Genomic DNA, 11583 nt, shown 5'->3' on the forward strand with positions numbered 1-11583 from the left:
ATGTACAATCAAACTAAGTTTACCTGCAACTGATTGCCAAGGTTGATGACAAATGCATTTGGGTGAGGATTAACAGCAAGCCACTTGCCGTTTTTGAGGACCTAAAGGCCTGCTACTTGAAGGTCTTGAAGTAGAATTGGGAGGGCGTTGGGATCAATATGTCCTGGCAATCCATATGTCAGTTCTGGTTCCGGACAAGGTGGGTAATAGTTCACAGCCATATGCTATCCTTGCTCTCCCAAGATGTTCTTTATGCAATCCCTTTCCACGCCTAAGCTCTCTGCTATGAGTTCCTCTAATCTGAACCCAAGTTGTCGAGCTTCCACGCAGTAATTACTCAAAACTTCCCTGTCAAAACAAGGGAACCTTACATTAGCTTTTTATTTTGGAAACGACAATGTTTTTACTCAAATTCCTAACAAATTCACCTGCGCCGTGTAAATTTACTAAGTAAATTTAATTGTTTAGTAACTGATGTCAATTTATAAGAGATTTGTAGTAAAAACTTAATACCAATTCATTTTTCTTATTCTTTAACGATGGACAACAAGAATGATTTGATCCAATCAAGTATGTTATCATTGAATAAGCACTTATTATTCTAAAATTGGGATGCTGTGGCTCTCCCAAAATTATTATAATAATTGCGACTTCATTAACATCTAATAACTTTATAGATGCCTCATAGCCCCAATAATAAAACAAACTAATACTAAATGGGATAAACAGCATTCTCCAAGGTGCAACCAGGTGAGTTCCCACGAAAGTGAGGTGGGTCACTTGGACAGACTTAAATCCCAAGACTTTCCTAGCCAAAACTTTTCAAGACATTGCATTCTGGAATATTATTATAAACACGCCAACATATATGGTATTGTTAATTATTTTTATGTCTAGGCATCAAGCAATTTATAAATAATATAAATTAAACAATCAAATATATATCCAAGATCATGTATTAAAGAAACAATAATTTTAATACACAACACTGTAATAATAAAGTGAATAGAACCTTAATGTGAAAGCATAAAATCAGGTCTAACTTAATGGTTTGAAGATTGACAATTTATGGATTCAAAGGTCTCGAGTTCAAATCATCACTTAAACCCAATTTTTTCTTATTTTCACAAAATTCAAATGGGCCACTATATTGGCCTTCTGAGTCTCTGTATAGGGCTGACCCAAACCGGGTCAACCCACTTAAATGCCCCTTTCCTTTTTCTTCTTCTTCTTCTTCTTCTTTTTTTTTAATAATTTTTTTTTTTAAAAAAAAAAAAACCATACCAGATGCCCAAACCCAACCTGTAATGTTATATATGGGTTGCAAATCCTAAAAAAGAAACCCAGCCGCCACCCCTTTTAAGTGTCGCCGCCGACGTTCTTTATGCAGCGGTCACGAAGGGCCGCTGCTCAATAGCCACGGCGACCCCTACAGGTTGCCATTTCCTAGAACCCTGGCTGGCCCGCAAGGGCTGCCGGTGACAATGGCGAGGAGGGCCCGCTTGCTGCGGCCTCCCCTTGCACGACAATGGTGTCACAGGCGTGGAGAGGAAGCGTCGACGCTAGCACTTTTCGGTGAGGAGGCGTCGTCCATTAGCAACCTCGTGGAGCTTTAGTGATCGTCACTTATGCAGTGATTCACTGCTGGATCCTTCAAGCTCGATTCTCAATGGGATTACAGTGGGTTAACAACCCAAAATAGTATATGAGAAAAGAAAATTTCATCCTTTTCAACAGTATAATCAAATACAAAACCATGCTGAAAACCCGTATGCTTTTCAACTGTATGTCATGTTTTTCTGCTGCAATTGGGTCATTGCTATTTCACAAAAACAGTTTTATTGTGTTCAAGTTTCGGTTTCATGCTTCACAGCTTTTAGGCATAGATGTGAAAACAGTACGTGCAATGAACAATAACCAGATGCAAAACTCGGCGATCCCGATCCAATTATAAAATAGCAAAACAATACGTGACATAACAATAAACATAACGTTGAACAAATAGGCATAAAGGTAGGCTCTGATACCGTATGTTAGCATAATATAAATCAAATGCTAATTTTAATAAGCAGCAGAATAATTTTAAATACCTCTGCTTTGTTCAAACAAGATGAATAAACTTTTCTACAACAACATGGATTCTGAAAAAAAAAAAAAAAAAAACATAAAATTAGAGAGAAGATCTTCAGACCTATGCCTACCAATGCCAATAGATGGATACACATGGCTCTTTATATAGGTAGGCCAGGGACCCCTCATATTTATTAGTTAGCAGATTTTCTTTCTTCCATCAAGGAATTAAATCAGAAACATAAATTAAAAAATCGTTATTATCATAAACCATAATGTGGAATATAAAAAACGTTTAAATCATATTGAATACAATTATTATAATTATCGTTCCAGTAATTATTTAGCCATTACCGTTACAACTATTAAATGTGGTATAGGAACACATTGATTTCTTACATACTTTTCTTGTCGCAAATGAATTGCAAAGCTCCACTGCCATGATTTTGTTAAGAAAAGCTCAATGGCAGCATGGCTTAAATGGCCAAACACTGGCATCAACTTACTTCTTAAGTAAACTGAAATGCCCCACACATATACCCATTTACTTAAGAAATGAATTGATGGCAGTGTGGGAGCATTTCAACCATGCTGCCATTGAGCTTTTCTTAAGAAAAAAGATGGTTGTGGCCCTCTGCTGGCACTTCATCTGCGACAAGAACAATGCTATAATAGTAGGAAAAAAATGGTTGATGACTACGCGCACTAAGGCTACTTATTCTTGAAAAGTTCCAAACAATGTTCTTTTTCCAAGTCCCTACTCCAAAACTTCTGGTAGTACTCTGCATATGTGAAACCCCTGTATGTAGCTGCTGATCCATCATCCGTCAGTGAATTCGGGGCTTTGACTAACGCATCGTCGGATGGGCAGAAGAATGAAGCTATTGACATCCTTGGGTTGTCAGCATTGACTATAGCTCGGTGCCAAACACTCTTATACACCCCATTACTCACTGCCTGCAATCACTCATTGTCATGTTAAATTCCCTCAGGAACTTGTCATTGGCGTGTGTTTCAAGTAAAATCACATAAGCAGTTTATTTATAGATATACAATCAAACTAAGTTTACCTGCAACTGATCGCCAATGTTGATGACAAATGCATTTGGGTGAGGATTAACAGCAAGCCACTTGCCGTCTTTGAGGACCTGAAGGCCTGTTACTTGAAGGTCTTGAAGTAGAATTGTGAGGGCATTGGGATCAGTATGGCCTGGCAATCCATATGTTAGTTCAGGTTCCGGACAAGGTGGGTAATAGTTCACAGCCATATGCTGTCCTTGCTCTCCCAAGATGTTCTTTATGCAGTCCCTTTCCACGCCTAAGCTCTCTGCTATGAGTTCCTCTAATCTGAACCCAAGTTGTCGAACTTCCATGCAGTAATTACTCACAACTTCCCTGTCAAAACAAGGGAACCTTACATTAGCTTTTTATTTTGGAAACAACAATGTTTGTACTCAAATTCCTAACAAATTCACCTGTGCCGTGTAAATTTACTAAGTAAATTTAATTGTTTAGTAACATACGTCAGTTTATAAGAGATTTGTAGCTAGTAAAAACTAAATACCAATTCATTTTTCTTATTCTTTAATGCTGGACTACAAGAATGACTTGATCCAATCAAGTATGCTATCATTGAATAAGCATTGTGGGCTCTAATCCAAACTAGACCTGCGACCTGGACTAAGCAACTATTACCTGGGCCTCCTGACCCATGTTCAACTCAGGTCAAACACATCGTAAAGGATTTGGACAGAAATTGACTCAAGAAGATCTTTAAATCTATGAGTAATGTTACATACTACACCCATAATCCATTGGTCTAATGTGTTAGTGTGTATCCATTTGCCCTTAGATTAGCCTTTATTTTTTAAAAATAAAAAAAAAAAATTAAAGACTAATGAACACTATTACATTAGCTCGGTGGGATGATGGTGGAATAGTAAGTGTAGTATAGTACTACTAGTATTACTCTAAATCCATATGTGACAAACTTTCGATCATACAACTCACAAGAATCAAGTAAACTTTGCAATACACTAATATGGTTTTATTCAGATTTCGGTTTGTTGCTTCTAATGGTATATATGGTACCAAGTCATTTAAATATAGTAATTTTGTTTTGTTGCATCTAATTATATATATAGTGTCACACAATTAAAAAATTTAAATAACGTCACAATATATATACTAAAAAATCTATAAACTCTAATCTGAATGAGAAAATAAATTCTCTTTATTTCCCTTGAGATTGAGATGATCTTCATCGTGCATACGTCTAATTTGTTATTTCACTACTATCTCACATATTGGGGGGTATAGAAGCAATAAATGACAGAAGTGTGAAACTAGCATTCTCAAATTTAAATATATGTAAAAGAAAAATATCTAAGATTTATATATATCAATAGAGTCAAGAAATTTCTGAGAAATTTCCAAATTTAAATAAGAAAAATATCTAAGATCTATCGTAAGACATGACGTCACCCCAGTTACTCGACCCAAGAGATTGAGAAATACCCATTTTATATTCTTTTATTTAATTACTTTTTCCTTTATAGATATGCTCGCCATCGTTTTCTATGAATGGAAACTAACAAATCGAGCCAATCGAGACGTGTATTGCTTTGCATTACGGTGTTGTGTCCTTGTTTTCTTCTTGATATATTTATATATTTAAAAATGTGTATCCCATAGACTGCCACACAATTACTATTCCAACAACAAATTGCTAGAGACCTTTATCAATTTTGAATGCACTTCTAACTTTTCCTTTGTACTCTCTCTCCCTCTCTTTCATAGTTATATCCAGTGGCGGATCCAGCCTTGTAAATCTGAGGGGGCCAAATTAAAAGAAAAAAATTTTGGGGGGGGCAAACTAAAAAAATAAACAAAATTTAAGGTAAAATTTAATATATATATATATATATATATATATATATATATATATATATATATATATATATATATATATATAGATTTTTTTTTTTTTTTTTTTTGGGGGAAATTTTGGGGGTTGGGGGGGCCAAGGCCCCCCCTAGCCCCCATATAGGTCCGCTAATAGTTATATCCTACTCCTAAGCACTTAATAACTAACAAGCAATTCAAAAGCTACAAGAAAATCAAAATTACTGTTTTATTTGTTTTGACGTAAAATGTTTGTTGTCGTAAAATGTTTTCAACGAAATTATTAAAAAAATAATTTACTAAAGTATTTTTCGACGTTTGGCTCTTACAAAAAAATACCAACGACGAAAAATCACTGATGACGAGATTTCGTCACTGGCTGGCAAGATTTCGACCACTTTCATCGGATTCCCGCTACTATTGCCGAAATCGGCAGCAATGGTCAAATTCCAACTAGTTTCATTGGAATATGGGTTGGTCGGATTTCGACAAAGGTGGTCGAAATCCGACACAAATGACTAGATTTCGGTTAATTCTGATAGTACTAACTAAATTATGGCTAGTTTGATCGGAATCTGGTCCGTCGAAATTCGGTGACGGTCGTAGGACATCGTCAAATTCCGGCAATCAGATATTAAAATTCAAGGACTTTTGGCAGTAAATTTCGGGCTACTAACAAACTCTAATGCCCGACGGTAGGGGATTTCCCACAAACATGAGTGAAAGAATAAATAGTTTTTATCCAAAAAAACGATTAAAACCATATATCGTTTTCCAAAAATTAAATATGCTTTTACGATCAAACTAAAAATGATTTCCGTTAACCAACATTTTTCAGTTGCACCAAATACCGAAAAATACAGAAAATATTTTGGCCCCAAACAAATGAAGCATACTAGAAAACTTAATAAGAATAAACCTACCAATATGGTGAGAACAACAAAAAAAAAAAGAACAAAACAAAACAAAAAAAACAAAAAACTTCACCAAATGAGCAGTTTATTCATTTTCTAGCCCTAGCAAGAGTGTAGCTACAAAGAACTTAAGGTATTTAAAGTATACAGAACACTTTCTAAAATAATAAACAATACATATCTCGCAAAACACGTTAACAAATGGGGGGCTAAAATGAAAGATAGGATTGTGTGAGATTTAAGATGTTAGGACCATATGAGAAATAGATGAATTTTTAGGGGTCCACCTATATTTCCACTAAAATTTGTCCTTGATATAAAACTAATTTAAAGGATTTTAATAGCTATGGCCCGCCTAGGCTACAATGTAGGTAGAAGATACATAAATTTTTAGGGGTCCACCTAAATATTTCAACTAGAATTCGTCCGTGATATAAAATTTTTAGGGGCCCACCTAGATATTTCAACTAAAAATATTGATTATTTTTTATTTTTTTCAAAAATAAATCATATTTTATTTAATTTTTTCAAATTTTAATTTAAAAAGTCAAACCTTAAAATTGCTCATAATTAGAATTGAATTTTGATTTTAAAAAATCTAATGCCAAAAAAATCAAAATCCCGGTTTATGTTTGACATTTTTGTTGATTATTAAAAGTATAATTTTTTCTTACCAAACAAAGATTTAGCAACTTTTAAAGGATCTTTTTGTACATCCTTTTCAAAAGCAATTTTATCAAAAAGAACTTTGGAAAAAAAAAAACGCGTTTTAAGAAAGTAGACCCTTCCTTCTTTTAAAGAGTAATAGATTCACTACCATCTAAATATACAACTTTTCACAACCTTAATTTATTTTTAAAAAATAAAAAAACTCAAAAAGTAGTGGGAGACCACCTTGACACATAGAGAAGATGGTGAAAAATTATATCTTTGAGTGGCATTGAATCATTACTCTTTTTCAAAACTTTTTTTTCAAAAGACACCTCCATACACCAAATACCACTATTAGGAGATTCGGACCAGGTTCAAAGCATAAGCTACCGATGTTTTTGACTATTGGGCTTTATTCATTATTCAATTTCAATGAATGAATTTTTAAGTTCATTTTCAATGCTCAATTCTCACGTTTTTTTTTTTAATATAAAAAATGCGTTTTCTTACCAACTCCCCTACTTTTCAGAAACACTTTTTTGACAGCCATTACTTTCTAACAATCAAATGCTCAATTTTCCTTGAAAAACATGCTTTTATGAAAAAAAAAAAAAAAAAAAAAAAAAAAAAAAAAAGAAGAAAAAGAAAAAAGAAGCTCTTTTTTACTAGCAGAAAAGCGAAAGAAGACCAAAATGAATGGAAATTCTAAGAGACTTGACAATAATAATAATTTGTTATTCTTTATATTTATGTTGTTGATATATCATGTGTTGGTGTTTTAAGTAAAATCTCACATTAATCACTTAAAAAAATTAAGTAAAAAATATTTTACTAATAATATAAAATAAGTATAATAAATAAATAAAAAATTTAAGAAAAAAAAAAAAACAGTAAAAAAAAATCCGTTAGAACGCGACAAATCTAGCCACACCAGGCTATTAACCTATACAACTACCCTGCTACGGTGCTACCCTGCTTGACTCAGCACCACGCCAGAACCTTTTGTGCACACCCCGATGAGGTGATGACACCTCACCAATCAATCACACACAGCGTGACTCGATTTCGCTTACGACAACGCGGTTGAGATCATGACGTCACAGAAGGTGGCCAAATTCAGTAGAAGTGTGTGTACCGGATTGTCAAAAGTACTGATGTCAACTTTGTCGGCGTCATCACCGTTCAATCAGTAGACAAAGTCTCCGGTTGTCCGGCGCATATTTAATTGTATGGGTCATCCCCACTAAAACTAGTTAAAATAATTATAAAAAAAAAAAAAAGTAAAATTTTTTATTTTAATTACTGTTTTTTTATATTCTTTTTAACAAATTTTTTATTCTATTCTTTACTAGCATTTAAATATTATTTTATGTGAAAAAAATAATAAAAAATTATTTGTAGTGTGGAATAATGAATAAGCAAAAAAAGTATCTTTTCTATTCACACTAAATAGAAAAAATCTATTCTACTTATTTTGCTTGAAAGCCGACTATCGTAAACTATTTAGTTATTAGGATGGAGATTGCTCACAATCTGGACCATTCAATTTTACCTACCTTGCACGTGTCCCGCGCTATCGAAAATAAAAGTCCATCAATAATATGTGCGCCGGCCCTACTTCGCCAACTGATTGGTGAAGTCAACCAAAGGCATAAACTAGTACTAGTAATGCAGGAGTGCCCACAGAATGGTATTGACGGATGAGTATGGGGATCCCCCAATTCCCGCTGCGTGAATTGCAATTGGACGTACAATTACGAGAAGATGAATAGAATTTATGTGTTTGAACAAATTTTGAATTTCTCAAATACTTGCTCGGTCACGTGAATTCTACCAAAGTCCAAGAGTCTCTCGTCATAGAAATCGAGAAGTTGCAGCCAATTCCTATCCTCATGTTGGTTCATGTGGAGTCACTTTTTTTCTCTTTAAAATTTAAACTCTTAAATATATAATGTTAATTGAAGCTCCATCTGTCGTTTGAACACTTAATCCCTAGCTGGGTGGAATCTATGTTTAAGGTTTGAGAAAATGTAATATTCTAAAATGCGAATAATTTTCGAATTATATATATTTGTTATAGAATAGAAGAACGATAGAAGGATGACAACATTGACAAGTGTATCTAAAAAATTTGGTCCAATGATTATGATTCCACATGAAATTCCATTGGGAATCCCAACAAGTGGAATCCTTCGCACCATGCATGCTCTTAATCACATGAATTTGACTGGCCGGTTTGGGAATAATCTTTTTGTCTAATTATGTGGAATCCACTAGTTTGTCATTTTCCGTCGATCGGTTTATTTATATATAGACCAATCCTTGATAAAAGAAGGTTGCGATCTGCTGAGCTACGCAAATTAGATCAGCCTTTGAATTAAGAATCGATAAGCAATGACGATGCATTTAATATTATTGCAAGGGTAGGATATATAGATGATTGATTGAGTGTGTTTAAAATAGATCGATCTTCTTGGACTTTTACAAAAACCAATAAAATTTCAAATGGGATGTCGTGTGGGGCACTCCACAATCAACATTTCTAATACATGACAAAATGGTTTACTTGTTTGATTTTAGACACCAAGTTTGTAAAATAGTTTAGAGTTATAATTGTAGAAGAAAAAAAAAATGTTTAGACGTAACGTATGTGAAGATAAAAATAACTTTCAATTTTTGAAGAGCGAGTCTTACTTAAAAAAAGAAAATAAGGTCGTTAACAAACACAGAACACGTTGTCGACCAAAAAAACACAAAATGAATATAGAGATGAATTAAATCCACCTTCCACAAAGAAGGTTTGTTAATACTTTTTATTTTTTATTTGAAAAAAAGTTTTAATGTGTCATAAAAATGGAAGTAGTTATTATTATTATTATGTCCTCATGTTCATGTGTGCATGTGAGCATATGTGTATCTTGGAGGGCTATATGCCAACGACCCTGCCGAGAAATGTCTCAGATGAGCCAGATCATTCACAAAACGAGCTTTGGGACAGGCACACAGGCACATGGGGCAGTTACTAGAGTGGACCCTAAACTTGGTCAATTTACGAAATATTTTTAATACAGGGGAAACACCCGGAATTGGAGCTTTCTACCTAGATTAGTAGATTTTGTCCTAGTACCATCTTATTTGCTAGAATAATAATTAAAAAAGACTTAAAGTAGATTCGTAATGCAGGGGATTCGCAGATATTCCCCCAAGATACGCGTCAGTCATAACCTAATTCTAACCTTAGTAAAGACAAAGTAATAAGAAACCAGTGAGTTAAGATTAATAGGTATGAATCTCGTCTTCTTACTTGCATGATATTCTACGGTTAGTCAAACATGCAGTTTTTCGTTATTTGGATCTGTGTACTACGAATCATTTTAAATAGATACCATAGATCTCTTGAGATGGTATATTTAATATTTAGGGTTTGGGCCAAAAGTTTACATGCACGTCTATTTCACCGAGTCTTTTTTTTAAGATTTGTTACATGTTTTATATATGTCGAGACGTATACGATAATAATTTTGCTACCTTAAAACTGTTATAGTTATAATTATATTGTCGTTTATAAGGCTTTGGTCGCTGCCTCCCCCTCACTGTTCTTTCAACTCAAAGTTCTTTTATGGACACTATAAATAAAAAAATCAAAAAAAAAAAAAAAAATCTCAGAATTTGATTGAGAGCAAGCATAAGTTATTTTTCTTTTTCTTTTTTTAATAGTGGTAAAAAACGTGGAAGATGTGTCAGGCGTCGAATGACTTTTTGAGAGAGAGAGAGAGAGAGAGAGAGAGAGAGCTTACTTGAAGGCAGAGGGAGTGGAAGGCCACTCAGGCACAAACTTTTCCAAAGGATAACAATGGAGTCGAAGGTAGTCTCTCCAGTTGTGAACCTTCTCCTTCTTCACATTAAAACTGGTGGAAAGTCTCATTGTCTTTGACGGGTCATCTGAGTACAACTTGAGCTTCTCCTCCACCGACAGACTAAAGAAGTCATGAGCCACCTCTAACATCTTGTCCACTGCCTCCGAAGACACGCCGTGATTGACCACCTAGACACACAAACAGACACATGGTAAACGAAGGAATTGCATGTCTAAAAAAGATAGCCAGTTATTTGTATGGTACTGTACCTGGAAAAATCCATACGACTTGCAGGCATCGCCAATTTGTTTGACGATTTGGGGCCTATCCTCACAGCCCAAGTCGATGATTGGAACATCCTCGCAACTGGATACTTCGGATAGCCGGGGTCGGTCGGATACTGGCCGTACATAGCTTTCCGGCAAGCTTGAGTAGCGAACCCCTGTGGATAGGACCTTTGTGTCCATGTATGTAAAAAGACAAAAGCAAAAGGAAAATTAGAGAGCCAGAGCAATGATGTCAGCACTCTATACTCTGCTTACTCCCTTGGTAGTTTCCACGAAAGTGATGAGATTATGAGAACTACTCTTGCGTATTTATATACTTTATAGTTTGGGCTTTGGCGTAAGATTTGGTTCTAGCTACTGGCCCATTGGACAATTGCAGCTATATGATTGGATGCCGCGTTTCTAATAATGCTTTTTCCCTACCATTTTTTTTTTTCATAAAATTGCCATTCACGTTTTAAAAAAAATAAAAAACATCTTCAAAAAATCAAAACACATAGACAAATATACATCTTTGATTTTCGATTGGGTGCAATTGGAAACTAATTAAACTTAAAAAGAAAATGGGTGTACGTGGGACAAAGTAGTGAATGGAACTTTGGTGAAAATGTGGTTAGAATGAAATTGAAAGGTGACATTTCTTTGAGGCACGATGGCAATTGGAATTTGGTTGTGGCCAAGAGAGCAAGAACCCAAGTGAGTCAAGCAAGCGACGAAGTCAAGGGATTAATGGGACCCAATAAGCATTGATTACCGAAAGTAATAAAATACTCCTAAATCAATAGAGGTTAATTGGAGAACAATTTTTTATTTTTTATTTTATTTTTCTTTAGAAATTGAGTTCTTACAAACGACTCTAGAGAGCATCTCCAGTCTTGTCTAAATCAAGAATCTTAATTA

At 34.6% G+C, this 11583-nt stretch overlaps 1 protein-coding gene across 1 annotated transcript; it reads right to left on the reverse strand.

Moving 5' to 3' along the window:
* Positions 1 to 2348: 2348 nt before the first annotated feature.
* Positions 2349 to 10974, reverse strand: LOC133856573 (protein DOWNY MILDEW RESISTANCE 6). Its single transcript, XM_062291634.1, has 4 exons — positions 10666 to 10974; positions 10337 to 10584; positions 3141 to 3465; positions 2349 to 3027 (listed from the first exon to the last, which is right to left on the reverse strand). Exons 1-4 carry the CDS (start codon positions 10861 to 10863, stop codon positions 2782 to 2784), a joined length of 1017 nt encoding a protein of 338 aa, XP_062147618.1. The 5' UTR covers positions 10864 to 10974; the 3' UTR covers positions 2349 to 2781.
* Between the last annotated feature and the right edge of the window lie 609 nt (positions 10975 to 11583).

This window comes from Alnus glutinosa, chromosome 1 (assembly GCF_958979055.1).
Source record: "Alnus glutinosa chromosome 1, dhAlnGlut1.1, whole genome shotgun sequence".
NCBI lineage: Eukaryota > Viridiplantae > Streptophyta > Magnoliopsida > Fagales > Betulaceae > Alnus > Alnus glutinosa.